Below are 19,540 nucleotides of genomic sequence, written 5' to 3'. Positions count from 1 at the left end.
AATATTTAACAATACAAAATATAATCTGAAAAATTATAATAACTACACTAACTAATTAAGCTATTTCGATTACGTTTATATCTTGAAACTCAAGCCCTTGGGTATTAACCAATTGAATTGTTTCGACTGCAGTAAATCCACAACATGGGGATTTTCGCACTAATAGTAATCCGAAGGCATTCGCAGTTCATCGCACATTTTATATAATAATCCCACTCATCCCAACAATTGTCGGCGCACGGAATTCCAAATTAAAATTTCACATCTCTCCACAAGTGCTCCGTCTGCGGATCCGAAATGAATTGGAATCAGGCCTCCGGGCACATATCTTTCATTAGCATTTTTAATGCCTGTTTAACCTTTGTTTTTGAACCCTGTGTTTCGATTGTTTCCTGCTCAATTTCTCTCGCAGCTTTCAGCAGGCTGTGGGTCTTCCGTATTTTGCGTTGAACTGTCATATAAATATTTCTATATATCATACCATTTTCTTTTTATCCACACAGGCGTTAACACCTTTGGTAAGTTGAATTGAAAATAAGGAATATTAAACCATTTGTTTCAGAACTGTTAGACTTATGTTTATTTTTAAATAACTTCCTTATACAATATATATTTTCCTTCCAGTTATCTAAATCAAATCTATTTCTAGGAGCCAACATGAGTTTCTCTTTGGTGCGCAAACATCTTAGCCAAATGGGGAGCCCTAGGCCTCGTTCGTCCTTGGACCGAAGCTATATACCCATGGCCGGTCCACCCCGATTTCCGATGAGTACCGCCCAACGTTTGATCATTGGCGTCGGATCCTTGGGCATCATGATGATCATTCCCTATTGGTGCCTCTTCAACATGCGTCGGTGGTCGAGGATGCACTTGGGCCTTCCGCCGGAGGAGGAGGAGAAGGAGCCCCCACCACCGGAGGCACAGGAGGAAACAGACAAGGATAAGGACAAGAAGGACAAGAAGGAGGAGAAGAAAAAGTAGATCCTGGACCAAACAACACTCTTAAACGGTGACTTCAACGCCACTCTTTTACTGGGGTCTTCACAGTCATACTCCAGAAAATCCAACGATTTCAAAAGTCCCATTAAATTGTAGAAAAATGAGCTTCATTCTCAACACATTTCACTGGACACAAAAAAAAGTAGCAACAGCGTGGAGCAATTCAACACAATCATATCATATTAAAATTGCGAGTTAAATCGTTAAACCAGCGCATTTTATTCAGCCTATAAAACAAAGCAATGTTTTATTTATGGTTATTAATAAACAGGTAGCATATAACGTCTTAATAACAGAAATCTTTTTTTAACACATTTTTACGACCATCATAAAATGTCACCCTCAACGATAGTGAAAGTGGCGGAGCCTTATTAAATCATTTATGCCTGCTCAGGTTGTGACTTACTTGAATTGATTTACTTTACACCCCACAAATAGATCCGCTTTGATGTCTGCCCACCAATTAAGGATCCGCACCAGCATCGCAGACAATAAACCATCCATTGTCCACATCCAATTAGTTGGTTGAAACACCTCTGCTATAGGCCAAACCGAGAGCTCCTGTGGAAATGCTCCTCTAAAAACACAAGACCATTTTCCACGGCTGCCTGCCACAAATCAAAATGCTGAAAAACTAAACAAACCGAAAAAAATTAACAAAACGGCGAGGAAAACCAAAATAAAAACCCAAACAAGCCGAGGAAACCCAAAAAGCAAAGTGCCAACTTTCATTAAAAGTATTTTTGCGCTCATTGCCAATGCATTCAATTGTGGACTTTGTGGGTCTTTTCGAGTCCCATGCCTAGTTTAAGCCTGCGACTTGACTTTGACCACCTCCTGTTGTCTGTGGGCCTTGTATCGCATCCAATCCTCATGATCTACAACACACCATGACCTTCTTCGCCTTCCCTACACGGAAACAAAAGAGTTTAAAGGCATTTGAATAACAAATATATTTTAGTTTTAAATCATTAAAGAAAAACAACGTTTTTCCCATAATTATGTGTAAAAATATTTCTGCTACAATTTCCACTTTATAAATGTCAATCTCAAGATCGTCATTATCTTATAAAAATATTTTCCGTGCCGAGAGAGACTCGCCACAAGTTGAACCGAAGGAAAATCCAGAAACGGCAAACATTCGCACACAAAATTTGAAAAAGTAAAACCGTCGAAGGAAAGTGAATTTCTTTTTAAGCAAATCAACTTGCCACGCCCCCTATCTGCCCCAGCCCCCCAGCTCTTTAGCTAGGCCTGGAGATTCACAGATTTTTCGGTGAAACTTCATGTGCCATTAAACTGGTTCTGTCAGGCGCTGGACTGTCGATCGGATTTTTTGTTGGCTTTGGTTTGCTTTTCGGTCTGTGTTTGGGTTTTTTGTTTAGGTTCGGCAACTGCAAACACTCCTTGGTAAAAAGAAATGGTAGGATGGTATGAACTATCTTTTACCCTCTAAAAGGTCCTTTGAACTTGGAATTTTTAAAAAACTTTAAGCTTGTTCTGTAATCTAAGAATATATTTAGACTGAGAGTAGCATCCTCAACATAGAGAAATATTCAAGTAAATAGGAACATTCGTTCCTAAAAACCGTGTGAGTACATTTTGGTATCATTGTTCTCAATACTAGAACGAAATGGTGAGAAGAGAAAAGTAAAATTGAGATAATTTAATAATTTTTAATATGTACACACTACTGACTGGACTAATATTTTATTTGTAGGGATATACAATGTAAATACCACCAATTCAACTTGATTCTGACAGAATGAAAACATTTTTAACTTCAAAAATGTCGTTATATTTTTAAGAACATTTTCGACGCAGATGGGAACGTCAGAATTTTCCCTGTGAGGAAAAGGTTATAATCATTTTATGATCACTTTACATCTTAAGATACCTTATTGTAAGTTCTTACAACATTCAAATTGGTAAATTATTATGTATACGATTTATTTATGTTTATAGTTCTGCTTAAATTGGTATATGTTTCTGATGGGAAAACTCTTTTTTCTATAAGCATACAAATATCATAAGAATTTTTAAGTTAAAGTATGGATTGTATCCTCGTGTAGGGAATTACAGGGTATCCTGAGCATCTGCGGCGTGTGAATGAGGCATGTGCCCCCTTTGTTCCCTTTTGTCATCGCCCACATGAGGGGCTAAAAACTGGCTTAATTTTCCTTTTTGCCCCGGCATTCAAGTGGCATTTCAGGCAGCCAGGGAAACTGCCTCCTTGGACTTTTCGTGGGCGTTGCAAGTTCGCCTTTTTGGGGGCAGGAATCGGGAGGGGAGGGGGAACTGGGGGCGGAGAATGTCGACCGAGGGGCGACAGACACTTGCCGCACTTGCCACACGCTGCGTTGCGTCAGTTTAGTGTGTCAGAAGCCGCAAGAAGAAAGTTGCCCGGGTACGAAATCCAGCCGTTTTGATCCGGTTTAGTGGTTCGTTTACAGGTTCGTTGTTCCTTCGATTGGATATCGGAGTGCTTTTTTACTTTCTGCCGCCACGAAAATCGTCGTCCACTTTCGGTCGCAATTAATTATGCGGCGGGTTGAAAATGAAAGTGCGCGCTCAGGTTGCAAGTCCAGATCTTGGGTTCTCACTCTCTCTTTCTCGGGCTCCAAAGACTGTGTGGTCGCCTCTTTTCGAAATCGCTGGAAATGTCGCTTTTTTCCCATCATTAGACCGCCAGTGGACTTTATTTCTAGACACAGAAAAGAAAACATTTAAAGACTAGCTAGGTTTAAGGATCTGATTGTTCTTGAGCTAGTTGTTCTAAATGTATTATAAATAAATTTTACAAAAATAACAAAGATTGAAGAACCTTTTCAGAGGTTTAAATATTTAATTTCCTATTGATATTTACAAGTATACAAACACAGAGAGAAATATCCAAGAACATTGTTCTTGAATTGAGAACATTCGTTCTCAAAAACCGCGTAACTTCAGAATTTTCTCTGTGAAGGTTTAGTATTCCCTTTCTTTAGACAGAAGTATCATATATTTTCAGTGTTCCTCGAAAAGTGAGAACATTCTGGCGGAGATCTTCATTATCATCAAACGAGAACGCCGATCTGCGGATCCCAGAGCCCATCCTCCGATGGCTTCCCATCGAGATGTCGTTGTCATCGTCGAACATAGCGGCCCATAAAGAGTTTGCTTTATGCCCGCCGACCAACTCGCAGGTGGTCACTTAGTTTATGGCCGGGCAACCGCAAGATCGCACACCGATCCGATCCGAGCTGATTTGTAGTCGCCATTCCCGCGTCCAAGATTGCCGGCTAAAGCGGTTCCAAAGTGTTCTCTGAACGCTGCCACTAAAATATTGACCAGAAGGGGGTACACAAGCAGCGATTACTAAGACAGATCCTATATCAAGGAAAGTAAGAGAGATACAGATTGGATTTGGGTGGAGATATTAAGAATTATTAAGATTCTTTGTTATTATAGACTACATATGGTGATCCAAAGTTTCAATGAATACCATAACAATTACAAATGACTGGAACTCCTATTGTTTATTGCTTTCCATGCCTATTATGTCAATCGATTGACCCATCACATCGAGCCCATAACTTTTATTACCCCAATTATAGCAAGTCCGCCCACACTTTGGTGACCATTTCCAGCTCTCCAGCGGATTCGGAAGAAGGGAAACCTAACTCAAATTTATCGGGCTGTCAACACGCCAACCCCTCTGGGGACTACCGATCGATTTGTTCCCATGAAACACTCATTTCGGTTGTGCGCTAATAAAAATTAAGCGCCAGCCAATAAACGTTGTAGACAATTCTGTAAAATAAATAAGAGTAGAGGCCCACACAAAATGGCAATCGATCGACGGCTGGGCGACACGATCAGCGGTTTTATTTGATCTATATTGGGAGTGGGACTGAGTGGAGACTGTGACCCCGTCAGCAGAAAACTAGGAAAACACAATGCGGTATGGAAAAACTGTGGCATGTTTTCCCAACATCAAGTTGCCTCCGAGTTGGAGCTCATAATCGTTTAGGACGAAACTCGAAAAGCTCAGTATGCGCAGACTGCGGGTCTCGGCGGAAAATAACTCTAGACACAAATTATATTAATGGGCTTTTGTTGTGCTCTACTGAAGATCGGGTGGCGGAATCGACCGATTGGGGGAGTGGAGTATAGCATTTTGTCTCTGCACGAATCACGTTTTAGAAATTGCATTGCACATAGGAGGCTGCCGAAATGATCAAGCCACTACTAAATGTGCCCAGTCCACGATGGAGTCGTACACTAAAAAAATGAAAATATTTGTAAAAACCAGGGACCAAAAATAATCATTTCCCATGTTCTTTAGATTCCTTTAAAAACTTTTTCAACTTCGGGGTTCGCAATGAAAGAAATAAAAATTAATTGAATTTGAAGTATAAAAACTAGTTAGAATAAAATAAAAGACTCTCCCAACATTAGTTATTTCTAATAAAATATATTTTTTGGTTTTTTACCTCTTCTGTTTTAGTTGGATCTTCAGAATATTAGAAATGCTCATATACCATTATTTAAATTCGAAGCATTCAGGAATTAGTTTTCTATCTACTTTTTTTCCACTTGTACTTATAGTCTTCGGCCTGAGTCGGAATTAGAGACAATCTCTTTGGCTGTCAGGGGTTTTTGCGCAAGTTCTGGATGTGAAGAGCTTTTGGGCAGGCGGTCTTGAGTGGCACTTAGTTATAATACGCTGCCCTACCGTTTAAATGGGCCTCTCTGGCTCGCAGGCAAATCGGAGTTACCTGAAATAATTGCATGAACACAAATTAGAGCGCTTCGCATAGGAATCGTTCTGCGATTTCGGTGATTTTAGTGATTTCCGCCGATTCCTCCGCTTTCTCCGAAGGTCTCTTGTCACGTCTACTTGAGCACGGCCCCCGATTCTTCACTCTTCCCCCAATTATAGTTCTCCGATACGTTAAGCCCCCCGAAGAATGCTTTATAGCCGGCGAAAATAATGCGTATTGTGATCATTGAAGTTGGCCCAAAGAAAATAGAAAATACCTATTACTTACTTCCCAGCGGAGACATTCTTTTTGTCATCGGCGTTTTCTGGGTTAGCTGGCATGGTATTTGGCACTTGGGTCAATGTGCCACATGTGGCACAAGGTGTGATGAGAAATGGGTGTCAGGGGGCTGGAGATTCCCAAGAAGGTCTAAATTGCAGGTGGTTAGGTAATGGGAGGGCTGGAAATGGCAGAGAACTTGCGAATTTCCACCCTGAGATTAATAGAAAGTTTGAGAATTACTCGATTTGCATATGCAAATTAACTCGCATCTCAGCCGGCAATTAAGCGTACGTATTCTAGGCCTTTTCTGGCCCCCCATGAATATATGTATATACCATTAAAACCTGCACAAAATTCCCACATTCGAAAATACGGATTGTGATGAAGACATGAAAAAATTGATTACCTGAGAAGAACACGTACGATAATCATAACTCCGCCGCCCTTTTCACACAGTTTTCCCCCCTATTTTCATTCCATTCTTCTGGCCAACTGCAGCCTTCCAGAGGCCTAATTGCATCACGTTTTTAGAGCAGCTCCACAACTGCAGGCTGGGGCACAAACATGCCGACAGAATATTACACAATTGTAGAGGGCCAGGAGACAACAGAGCCGAGGAAAAGTAATGCCCATTAGTTGCACTGCCGTGATTTCCACACGTGAGTCGAGAAGCCAGGCCCTCCATTTCCGACCCTCTGTGTCTATCTATATCATTCCGCATCTGACGGGTTGACTGACTGTCAGGTTTTTGTCCATTTGCTTTAATGAACGCCAAGTCGGTGGCTGTGACAATAATAACCATTTCCGAACATGTCCCCAGATAGCAGAAGTTTTATTTCCCTCCCACCTAGATGATAACCAGTTGAATGGAGAACAGGAAAATGTACTAATCTTTAATTGGAAAAATGAAAATAATCATGACAACGTATGATTTATATTTGACTTCTTAAAGTCCATTTTAAACCGTTTTATTTCTGAACTTATAATATAGGTGTGTTATACGTAATTTTAATTAAATCTCTATTTTTCAGGAAATTTGTTTTAAGAATATTGCTTAGCTGAAATACCCTTTTAAAGGGCCTGAAGTGCAACTGTTTCGGCTGCGGATTTATGCAACTTCTGGGCAAAGTGTCAAGCGCATCGAAGCGTTGCATCCTCTGCAGAAATTGCTGCAACATGTGGCAACAATCATACGCAATCTGCAGCAACCAAATTTGGCCAAAAAGCGACTTCACTTACCTGCGTTTGACACACATTTTCCGACTCCCATTTTCGTTTGCTAGAACTAACACAAATTGCTGGCCTTTAGGCAGTGGAGTAAATGCAACTCTGGCCAAAAACGGATGCACATTTCCGGTGCTTTTTCGCGGGAAGGGGTCGATTGCATGACAAACAATGCCCAGTCGCAGACTCAGTAACCACGCCCACCTACTGACCAGCCAAAGTTGAAAGTCCAGGGGCTATATATAGCCAGATATATATGTATTTATCTGAAGTGCCACCCGCGCGACACACGTAATTGACCAAAAATGCAACGCTTGGCTGAACCTTCCCCATAGAACAACAGTCGTCAAAAAGCCATGGAGTTAGTGGAGGAAATAGAATGGAAACGACTAAAAAGTATCCTGTAAAAAAAAAAGATCAAGTATTGTGATAGCATAAAAAATAGAGTACTTTGGATCAATTAAAAATATATTTTAAAATTACTTTTTTAAAAAACCGAATAAGTCTTTAGGGTCTGATTGGTTCAATATATCGAGAGTTTAATGTTTTCTTTCAATAAAAAGCGTTGGTGAAAGAAAATCAATTTAAAGGTGATTATAAAATAAAGTATCATTAAAAAGGTTATAATAAACGAGTAAAGTAAAAAGGTACTTTAAGATATTTTAATAAACTTATTAAACTCAACTTGATTCAAGCTAAATTTTGATAAGATACAAACATTCATACTCCTGAAATAGGTATAAATAAATCGTTTTTTATTTATTTAAGCACACTTTCCTGAAATAGGGATAAAAAATCGCATTTATGTTATAATGTTCACCTAAACACCTATTTTTTTTTTCCCATTTATACGTAAACATGCCCCAATTTACGGGGCATCATAACTACACCTATCCACATTTGTTTCTGGCTCTGTTTTCGCATGCACATTTATTTGGCTCTGGCCCGTTGAGTTCTGTGAGTTATAGTGAGTGATTCATGCGAGTCAGGTTCCCATATTGTGCGCAGAACAAAGACCTATCCGATACAGCTGCAGTATGCCAACCGCGTTTGCAGTGGGTTGAAGTTCGCCACCGGCTGTTGAACCCGCCATCTCAGCCGGCAGATCTGGCTGCCTATTTGGCCAATAATTACCATTTTTTTATTGGGTGTAAGCCAACGCAGTTGTCTAATTAATTCATTAGCGATTGGCTCATAAAGTTGCGACAATTGCCGTGTCTGGCTTCTGCGATTTTAATGACAATCTGCGATCCGAGGTGTCGTCATTTTTTCCTGGCCAGCTGGGGACCATCGCAGCGGTTCCCTAGCGGAGGACACACTTTTTATGGCTATTCGATGATTACGTGGGCAGGCTCCCCGGCCAATTAATAAAGGCTGTTTTGTTTGCTTGTTGCTTTATTTTGGATTTTTGCGATCGGACAAAAACAAGTCGTTAAAGTTTACCGCAGATGCCGATGCTGTAATAATATTGTATGCAAATCTCTCCCCCATCCAGCGAGTCGGCATTGATATAAAGTTTCAATTTACGGCTCATATATCATAACTTGGTCGGCGGACGGGGCTGCTGGGCCGTACTTATGGGCTTATTAACTCGTAAAATGCGCCTGTCACTGATCTTTTAGTTACAAATGTTGTCGGATGCTGCGCGGTTTTCCAGAGACCTTGAATCGGCGGATCGGTGAAATTCCATATAGATTAGTATCTTTCTGCGGCGGTTTGGTGTTTTTTTAGGTTGATTTGAAAGTGCAATATCAAATATTAATTGTGTTTTAACTTATATGAAGATTTGATTTTTTTAAACTTATAAATTAAAAAATAAACACAAAAATTGCCTTTAACCTATTTTTTTTCGATGTGACATACTATATAGATAATGTAATGCAACTACTTCACTTAACTTCTATTTCATTAAATTTAATTGGTTGAATAAATTTAATTAACATATCTTTTCAATATATTTCCACTAAATTATTTTTTTTTTTGTTAGCATGAACTATTTTTACCTAAATTTTAGGGTAATTACCGGATACATTTGTTGTATAAGATTAAGCCAACATCTCAATGGCAAAAAAGTAACTCCAATGTAATGAGTAGCTCTCATTAAACTCAACTGTAATTAGCTTTTTAACCTTTTTTCCTAATTTTTCTTAAGATCTAACCATTTCCGCCCACTCACACAGTTTTTATGACCAAGTGCGCCATCTAGTGGTGCAGCACAGAGACCGCTGTTGACCTTAACACAAATTGCTCTCGAAATTAGCAAAATTAAAATAAAAACAGTAAATAATTCCAACCAGAGCAAAGGCAAAAGCCAAAAGCAAAGGCAGAGCCAAAAGTTTCTTATCAGAAAAAGCAAAGCGAAAACCGGAATCAAAATAAAAGCCAGAGAGCGAAGAGCGTAACAATGACAGAGAGAGCGAGAGAGTAGGGAGAGAGAGAGCGCAAAACAGCTGAGCGCGACTTCCAATCGGAATTGCGAGCGGTTTCCAAGCAGAAGTAAAATTTAAGTCGCGGCGAGCGGACGTGTTTGAAAAATAAAAGCGGAAAAACAAAGCGAAAAAGTGCGATTACCAGAAAAAAACAGATATTTAAAATTACTAAGAAAAACAAGTGGAATAAAAATTTAATAAAAGCAAAGTGCGTGATTTCCAACTGCTGCAGTGTTGTGAAACTACCAACAGAATCTAACGGCGATTTGCGAATGCCGATTCAAAAAGTGCCAACAAAAACGTGACGCCAGTTTTTCAATATTCTCGAGCCGAAAATCATGTGTTTTTTGTTATATCCTTGTGTTTTGTGTTAAATGTAGCTGACGACAAACAAAATATTAAATTGTGTGCGGCAAAAATACCTTCTGCTTTGTGTTACTATTAGTGTTAAATTCCCTTTGCTTTGCCCACAACCACACACAACAAACCGAAAAAGGCAAACAAAAAAAAATTAAGAAAAGCGCACACAAGTGCAGGAAAATAAACCAAAAACAAACCGCTAAATTTGCAGGTTAGCCAGCCCTCCAGAAAAAGGGCGAAAAAATCAATTATATGTTGGCCAGTGCCGGATTTGCGGTGGAATCGGGTTGAAGACCATCGATAGCCACACATCATGACGGAGCACCAGGCGGAGGAGCAGGCGGCACAGCCCCCGACCAAGGTCAAGGCCACGCCCACGCCCACCCCCAGCTCGAAGTTCAAGGACGCCAAGGAGGAGGGCTTCCTGTCCACCTCGCCGGATAGCGCCAATGGCGATGCCCAGCAGAAGCTGCCAGCGGATCAGCTGGCCATGTCCTCCACTGGCCTTCATCCGGAGAAGCCGGGCGGAGCCCGCCCCCTCATCCTGCAGGCCTTCCACCAGTGCTCCTCGCCGGAGCAGTGCGTCACGCTGCACAACATCCTCGACTCCTTCAAGGCCCCCCTCTCCGAGGATCAGGCCTGGGCCCTGATCCACCAGTTCGCCGGACTCTACCACCAGGTGGCCGTTCAGGCCCACACCTGCGCCGCGGACTACGAGGCCGCGCTGCCCACCGGATTTGAGCTGCACTTCCACCGCGACGGGAGCGTCCACTTCTCCGGCCGGGAGCAGCTGCCCCAGGAGGAGCGTCTGCCCCAGGAGCGGATCCCCCAGGAGGAGGGCGAGGTCGGGGATCAGCCGGACCACAGCGCCAGCAGCAGCGGCGACAGCAGCGCCATCGTCATCAACAGAGGTACGTAGATCTGGACTACTTATAGCACTGACCTACAGGAAAAGCACTACATAGTATGTATTCGGTCACAGTTTGCGGAAATCGTATAGATCTTTTTCTTTCAAAAACCCTATTTCAACATCCAAAAATGTATTCTATTTCTTAAAGTGTTTCATTTTAAATGCTTTCTTATTCTATCTACAAAATTAAATATTTTAATGGAGATACAATAATGCTGCATTTTCTTTTACATTTAGGTCTAAAATTCAAAAACTTCTTAAAAAAATATAGTTTGAAAATATTTTCCAAATGTAGTATATTTTAGATACATTTGGGAATATTATCGTCAACTTATTTTAAAAGTATTCCCTCAGTAAACTTAAGTTTATAAATACTTGTAAAAGTTGTCCAGTTCAAAATTTAAAATATTAGGTTCTTAAAATCCATTATCGTGTTTTGTTTTTAAATGGTAATACTATGAGTATTATGAATTTTCCCTATCAAAGCGATGGCATATAGTTTTTAGTATACTAATCTTTAGAATCTCCATAGAAGCGGAAAAGTTTAATTGAACATTGAACATGAATTATAGTGTTTAAATAAGTGATTTCGGATTGATAACATAATGAACCTAGCAACCCAAATGACATTTTAATGTCGTTTTCGCTTTGGTATACCCCTTCACTACAAATAATGTTTTGAAAAATAATGCAGAACATGTAGTTTCTATAGACATTATTTTAGTTTTTAACTTTAACTACTTCCGTGTCTTTTGATTAGGGTTCCCCCAATTTTTCTCTAGTGGTTTCCTGAGGCTATAAATATGTCTTCTTTTTTTTTTTGGTCTGTCAGAGGTCAGTTGGGTGTTGATTTCAGATGCGGAACTGTAACAGTGATGAAAACTGGGCCTGTGATTAGCTGGGCCGGAAAACCGGTTGAATTGATGCCCCTCCAAACGGACAGGGCTTTGTCTTTTCGGCAAACGCTTTCATTTTCAGTTAATAAGCCACAGTTAACTTCTTTCTTTGGCTCTTTTATTTTCGGACAGTGATGTGCGTTTCCGTGTGCCATCCATCTGACTATTGGCATCGCCACGGCAATCGCCATCGGAATCCCAGCACTTTCCAAACAAACAACCCACACTATCCACATCCAACTCAGCGGGCCGATGATGACCTCTGCATTTAAGTTATGCAGCCAGCTTTGATTGAGGTTTTTCTCCACTTCAACTTCTGCCTTCTGTCTGATTGCGTGCTGGCTTGGGAAAGTGTAAACGGTGACTCCCATGAAGAAGGTCCCATCCCAGTACACCCAGTCTTCAGTGTTTTTCACTTTCTTTTGTATCTCACAGTGCACTGGAGAAAAATTGACGTCATTTTCTGCCTCAAATCAGGGGATGTTGCTTGGTGGAAAATACTAACACTAAAAAATAGGAAAGTTCTAAAATAGTTTATAATCCAAAAAATAAGGCTATATTTTCAATAATTTAAGTCCTATTTTTGTCCGTTTTCTCATCCTCATGTTAAATTAAATTAGACTTCAAGCTAAAAATACTTTTAAAGCCACGTTTAGTTTAACTAGAGGTTGAGAAAACGGCGCTTAGTCTGCTCTCAATTAAATACAGTTTGATCCTTTTCTCCGTTTTCTCATCCTTATGTTAAATTAAAGGTATACTTTAAGCTAGAAATATTTTTATACTCCATATGTAGAAGGTTTAGGTTAAAAACCCACTTATAGTTTAACTAGAGGTCGAGTAAACGGCGATTAGTCTGCTCTTAATTGAATACAGTTTGATCCTTTTAGCTCCTGTCAATTATATCTCTAGATTTAAATGTACTTTAAATGAAATAACCTTAAACAGCAATAATTTTTACCTGTGTGATGATCACAACATGCTCTTTCTTGTACTCCCCCTATTTTCTATAATTGATGAGGGGTGTTTTTTAGTCCCCGGATCTCTAGATCTACAGAACGTGTCTGAGTCTGTCTCGTAGCTAATTGTTTAATCATTCGTCTGCGGGGACTGTCAAAATACAGGCCGGTAATCTATCGGCTTTTAGATAAGCCACGTTAATTGGAAATGCGTTTGTGAGTGGGTAGTGATGGGATCTTCATTCTCCTAGGTGGCCCTTGAAGTGACTCACACAGCTTTTGGCCCACGACATTAACTGCATTCTACTGCATTTCTATATGCCTTCTCGGTGATGATCTTTGTAGGGGCTTCTCTATTTGGCCAGGCCAACTCTGTTTATAGCCGGCTTTTGTATCGGCGAGGCCAATTAGTTAGCTCTTATAAGCAATTAGCCAGGTACATGGCGGCTCTTAAGGGCACGCAGATACAGGAAGTTGCTTGGAAATCATAATTGAATTGTGTATCTCAGAGGTGAGTGAACTGTAAGAAATAGCTGATATAGCTCGAGGAATATGATGCTGAAGGGCATGTTTTAAAATCTTAGGCATTCGAAAAACTCTGGCACAAGTTGTTCGATCCAAAACCTCTTAGCATTATAATCTTAAGATATCTAATGCACAATTCCCAATCCCAATTCACACCCCACCTTTGTTTATACTTATCAGCGAGACTTTCTTCGGGGCAAACAGAGATCACCTTGTAACACCTTAATTGCCGCTAATTTAGCAGCTAAAATCCAAGCCATCGGGTGAGATATCGAAAGGTTTGCCCGGGAACCTCGAGAACCGCCAGCAGGGGCAATTAGTCTGCTCAAACAAGTTATTACAGATGGTAGATGGTAGCTGGTAGATGCCATCAGACCCCGGCACCTTCTAATGGTTTTCATTCGGCTGCTTCTGTTTTATCCGTGGCCAACAGCTGAAATCGTTGGAATATTTTCGCAGGTTACATTTTCGGTGGGGGCTTTGAACTTGCCGCATCGATTTCGATTCCGGTCTTGATTTCAGTTGGTCTCCGAGTGAAAATCGCGCTCCATCGCCTCCTGATAACCGCATCGCCAGGCGGAGCGAATCATTGATTGTGTCGAATTCCGCTCTAGACCCTGGGAGCTCTCGTAACCCTCGGGAACCCTCGGGAGTACCCCGGACCTTGGAGAAAGAGGTGTGGGCGTTGGTAGTTTTGATGGGAAAACGTCGACGGCGCCGTCGGGTCGCCGCGCCCTCTGGCGCCTCGATTAGGCGCGCAGCAATTTCCACCAGAGTTTTCCACATTTTCACGGGCTCACCGATAAAATTGGCGCTTGAATCTGTCAACACACAAACTCGCCATTACGTTTTTCAGCAGGCTCTCAGAAAATTGGGCAAACGGATGCCAGCAGGTGTTTGGTTATTGAAAATTTTCCACTGGAAAATTCGCCCACGCTTACTGTGGAGCCTTCTCCTCAAGGTCATGGGTCATGCGCAGTTCTGGAAAATCGGAAAAGCAGAATTTATGGAAAATGGTAAGGGCGAATTTGTTGTGGTAGGTTCTCTCTTTCCCAGCCAGCTGTTGATTGTGCTCCACCGTCTTTTTCGTTGAGTTTGCTTTGATTCATCTCATATAATCTGGTTCTTCCGTTTTCAAACACATTTCTCCCGATTTTATCAAACAGATCTGAAAGAAAGCTGGAAAAAATACCTTTGGGGGCTCGAATCATCCGCTTGGGTTGGGTGATGATAATTCATTTTCATGTCTATGACTTTCTTGTTTTCACTGACAATACGAACAACTGGCCGCTCAACTGGTTTAATGTTTAAATAATTACACTAAAAATTACCCAAACAACGGGCAACGAAAAATGCCCCGAAACTAGAAAACCCAAACAAAATTATAACGAAACTAAAGCTCACCAACAAATTGGTTCACTTTTTGCTGTCCGTTGTTTGAGGGAAAATAAAAAAAAGACGCTTGGTGGAAGTATCTTTAATTGGTCGGGGGGAAATTGTGTCTAATTTTTGGTTAGCCCATGCTTATCTCTTTGTCTGGTAAGAGTTTTGGGTGGAGTCTAAATGAAGAGTTACCAAATGATAATTGTAATGGGCCGCCTATTTATTAAGCCAGTTCAATGGGCTCCATTGGCCATTAGAGCTGGGGGTATTTTTAGATGGAGGAGTTTTGAAATGCTTTAGTTCCAGATAAAGGTCAACGATTGCCCATCAATTATTTTATTATTAGCCGACGTGGTTTATAACCTAAAAGTAACCCGAAACCACTTAGGCTTAGCCAAATATTATAGTTAAAACATCTTCGACTATTTCACATCCTCCAAATATTTTGATTTTGCAACTCTGGCTGACTGGAAACCCACTCGAAATTTCTTGGAATCTGGGACTATACATTATGTTTATTTCAGATTAGGTAGCTGCCTGAAATGCATCTATTATAAACTTGCTGCAATAGCTTATGTTTTTTAGGGGACCGCAGACCACACCACGTGCTTTTTGTTTTCCGTGCTGGCTTATATTATTTTTTTGACACATCATAGACCCAAATTTAATTGCCAGCTATTGTTGACGCTCCACTTTTTGGGACACAATTAATATAATAATTTTTTCATAATGACAACAAATGACATAAGCACGACGACGAACCTGAACCAAATTTCAGAGACCCAAATGCGGTGGGTTGTTTTTTTCTTTTATAATTTGGGCCTCTCCTAAACTTGTCCACCTGTGCAGTTTGCATTCGAGTTACGAAATCCGCTGACCATTGGCTGCATTTTGAAATGGAAATACTTTGTGTCGCCCTCGGACAGAGAGACCCAATGCAAGTCCCCCGAGACTTGGGTTTTGAAAGTGCGTCCCAGGCCCAATAAATCACACGATAATCCAAATTGTGGCTCGCTTTTCGCTCCGTTGTTTGGATGACCCAACCGATCCAATTGACCCTGAACCGCTTGCTTACGCTCCAAATTATAAATACATTTTGATGCAATTAAACGCAATCGAAAGCGGCAGAAGCCTTCGATAGAGCCACTTTTCGTATTCCTATCTTATCTTTTTTGTAAATATATAATTCTATCTACGTACATGTCAGGCCAGTCGGTTAATGCATGTGTTAAAGTATATATTCCAAATGTGTGTCGAGTGGCAGCCACATAAACAGCTTGGACTCGGAAGGTAGACAAGAAAACTTGCTAAAAGGTTTGTTAACCCGTGTTTCCGACGAATGCGAGGAGTAGAAATCTACTCCATGGGAACCTGACTCTCGGATATGCGATAAAGTCAAGCTAGCTAGAAAGAAAGTGTTGGTGTTTGATAAGCTTAGCGTTTTATATATTTGATAAGGTTCTATTTATGGGTCAATTTTTTAAGCAAAGCAACCTTGTGATATCATGCTGTGGTCAGTTTATATAGGGTATATGTTATTATAGTAACGCTTAGGCAGACTTAAGCAATATATACTTTTAACCGCTTACTTAGATAAAAGTACCTGCTCTTATGATAAGCTAGAATGTGTTTATTTGATTGTGTGATTTGATTTCTATTTATGGGAAAATGAGGAGTAACAACAAAATGCACTTGACTCTTGGTTGTTCTAATTTGTTTCCCATAAATGCGACACTTTTTCAGAGATTAGATTGTTGGATTATAGCTATAATTATAGATTACAAAAGTCCAAAACGACCTTGTTGAGCTTGGTCATGTTATAAAACAATAGCAAAGAATTTATTTTTAAAATTCAAAATCGAACCTTTACTTAGAAATATATTTTAAGCAAGTATTTTTTAAATCGGTAGAGTACGTTTTCTGATCTCTTGATCTCTTGTGATTTGATTCATGGTTTCCATTGTTTACCCGTTTTTGGTAAAAGTTTTGTTGAATAAAAGAATTACATTCAAGGCTAGCGGTTTAAATCTCTTGCAACTGATTTATTGTAAATTTATCCAAAGCAAATCCAATTCAGTGTTTGGAAACCCACATACATCTCATTTTTGCACCTTCTGTTGCAATCGCTTAACCGTTTAATTTATGTGTTCGTGAGATACATTCATCTTCAGCCGCCGATCCAATTTCGCTTGACACATTTACTGGGGGGCGTGGGCGTCTCCGGCTGGGGTAATTCACCTTGATGGCGATTTTCCACGGGGCCGCGATGACTGCGCAGGCGCAACTAAACTGTAATCGAGACTCTCGCTTTCTACGCGGCTTGATACCGCGCCTTGATGACTGTGAAATTAGACGGCAGACTGCAGATTGGGGGCTGAAGACTGGAGATTGAAGACTGGAGAGTGGAGACTGAAGACTGAAGACTGCAGAGCGGGTGCCTTCGTATCGCTGTTATCATAACCGACTAACCGACCGACTGATTGACTGACTCCGACTCCGACTCGCTAAAAAAAACTCAAACCTCTTTCACTTTGCATATTGCCGGCGCTGAAATTACAATATAAATTTATATACACGGCATACGTATAGAAGAAACAATCTTTAATCAGCATTTACGCTTTCATCTTTCACATTTCTCAAAGAGTGGAAAACAACACCAGCAACACTGCCATAAACAACAATTGTTGTTGGTCCACAGCAGCAACCTGTTGACGAGTTGGCTTGAGATACAGATACTTGGATTGCCGGCTATCTTCAGTGGGTTTTTGGCTCGGCTTTGGATGCGAACTATTTTAATTTGGTGGCAAATTTGCATAGTCTGCATACCTTATGAATTTGTTCGTCTATTTGTCGCTTTAATTTGCCATCGGAGGCCATAAACATATACAAATCTGCTCTTTCTTTCGCGTGCACAAAAGATGAAAGCAAGAGTGACATTTAAAGCGGTCGAGCCCAAAAATTTGGGAATCTTTTGTCTCCCCGCCCTTTGTTGGAAATTATTTTCCAAGTCTTATGCAATAAACGAACACACACGACAATTGAAGAATGGAGATCATGGATATTGTGGTTTTTGGGGCTGATTTCGGAATGCCATTCACTTGATTGGGAATATCTTGGCAGGAATTGTTACTACATTGTGGTCACCAACGGACTGTGTTTGGACTTATGGGCAATACGGGTATTATGAGTTTCCTTGTGATGCAAAATAGCCGCTGTCCAAAAAAAATAGCCTGGGAACTTGGGAATATATGGGTTTTGACTTAATGAGGTATGAAGTAATTTTTTAAATAACTTTTTGGGCTGTGGGAATTTAGACTTACTTAAAATAGAAATTTAAAAGAAAACTGTTTCCCTTGGGTAGTAAGGCAAGGTTACCTCAACTAATGTATCCTAATTTAAATAACAAGCCTAAAGTTTGATTCTTTTGAAAATTACAAAACTTGGTTCCGCTTGATTATTGTGTAACCACTCCGAAAACCAACGCCCGTAATTACGTTAATTACCAACTATCTATCATTTCCTGATTCATTATTCATCCGCGCTTATTAATTAATTAATAATTTGGCCGTAGAGACGCGGCATGCACTTAAGTGTAACCAAAACAAAACCGAAAAATTTAGAGGTGGAGAGGAAACTCATCAACAGCTCATTGCCCGCATTTGATTGATAAATATTTTAAATACACCTAAAGATGTTGTAAACATTCAACGCCACGTGAAACGCATGCCAAAAAATTCCACGGCTGTAAATTATGGGTTAGAAACAAAGTTGAAAAGGCAAATTGAAAAAATATGGTCTTTAAAATGCCGAACATTTTAACATTTTAACGCCTCAACAGATTTCGCTCGTCTAATTAATTTTTCACAAAATCTGCATAGATATCGTTTTTCTTTTTTGCCTAGATTATTTATCAATTTCTACAAAATATATGCAAACAAAAGGCAAGCGGGTCGGTGTGCGGTTGCCGTTGACTTGCACATGACTTTCCTGACATTAGAAAGTAAATTGCCATGAGGCCACTTGGTCAACCATCAGAGCCATGCACTCCACCAGCAACACCGATTCAGCAAAAAGCCACAGCACATTTATAAAACTTTATTATATAGTTTTCCATTGAACCTGATGAAATGCAAGTGGAGGAGTACTGGGATGATGAGATTGTCGGGGTTGTGGAAGGCAAACAATTGAAAGTCAGGCCAGCAAAGTGCTTTGGCTTTATTATTATTAATTGGATTCGACGGGAGGAAAGTCCATTGTCTGACCCTGAGACTGAGACTGGTTTCCCTGTACTTGGACTTTTTTTGCAATTTTCCAATCGGAAATGCAATTTTCATTATAGAAATTCGAATGTCCACGCTTTGGAGCGGTTCCCTGACAATCTAATCTTATCGAAATGGGCTCGTTAATTTCTTTTTTTCAGCGGGCAAAGTGCACAACACCATGTGTATAGGAAAGTAGAATCCCATTCTCTTTGGAAACGAATGTCGGATCACCAATTAACCGACTCAAAATTGACTGGTGATTCATTTTGAGATAAGGCAGTGTGATTTTATTTTTTTTGATTATTGATTTGGCGCAACCTGAAAGGCTCCGCAAAAATAAACCATTTTGGCCCCTTATTAACCATAATCTAGATCAGGAAATACATTGTTTTGTAATTTGTTTTAACAGAAGAGCGCATTTACTAGGCATGTTTAAGCTATTAACCTTTATTTATGGCCCATTTATTACTTCCTTTTGCAAATGGCTTCCACTTTTTTGTTAATATTTACTATTTGGTAAAGAAACCAGTTATTTAAACAGCTAAAACGTAAACAGGATGTAATATTAA

General features: G+C 40.2%; 2 protein-coding genes across 9 annotated transcripts in view; both read left to right on the top strand.

The window, feature by feature from the left end:
• The first annotated feature begins 374 nt into the window (after positions 1 to 374).
• Positions 375 to 1,298, top strand: LOC108012133 (uncharacterized). The gene is made up of 2 exons (XM_017077428.4): positions 375 to 518; positions 650 to 1,298. The coding sequence occupies exon 2, from the start codon at positions 658 to 660 to the stop codon at positions 979 to 981; it is 324 nt and encodes a 107-aa protein (XP_016932917.3). The 5' UTR covers positions 375 to 518; positions 650 to 657; the 3' UTR covers positions 982 to 1,298.
• Positions 1,299 to 9,742: 8,444 nt separating this feature from the next.
• Positions 9,743 to 19,540, top strand: part of spir (spire type actin nucleation factor) — a 41,031-nt gene continuing 31,233 nt past the window's right edge. For 3 of the 8 annotated variants that reach the window (XM_017086944.4, XM_065868915.2, XM_065868912.2), the window contains exon 1: positions 9,748 to 10,950. In XM_017086944.4, coding sequence (XP_016942433.3) covers positions 10,353 to 10,950 — 598 coding nt within the window. In that variant the 5' untranslated portion in view covers positions 9,748 to 10,352. Of the gene's footprint in view, positions 10,951 to 19,540 lie in introns of all 8 variants that reach the window. The other 5 variants (XM_017086961.4, XM_017086935.4, XM_065868920.2 and 2 more) reach the window with 4 other exon arrangements.

The sequence above is a fragment of the Drosophila suzukii genome, chromosome 2L (genome assembly GCF_043229965.1).
Source record: "Drosophila suzukii chromosome 2L, CBGP_Dsuzu_IsoJpt1.0, whole genome shotgun sequence".
NCBI lineage: Eukaryota > Metazoa > Arthropoda > Insecta > Diptera > Drosophilidae > Drosophila > Drosophila suzukii.
Note: the sequence above shows the minus strand (reverse complement) of the source record. Positions and strands in the feature narration are given on the sequence as shown.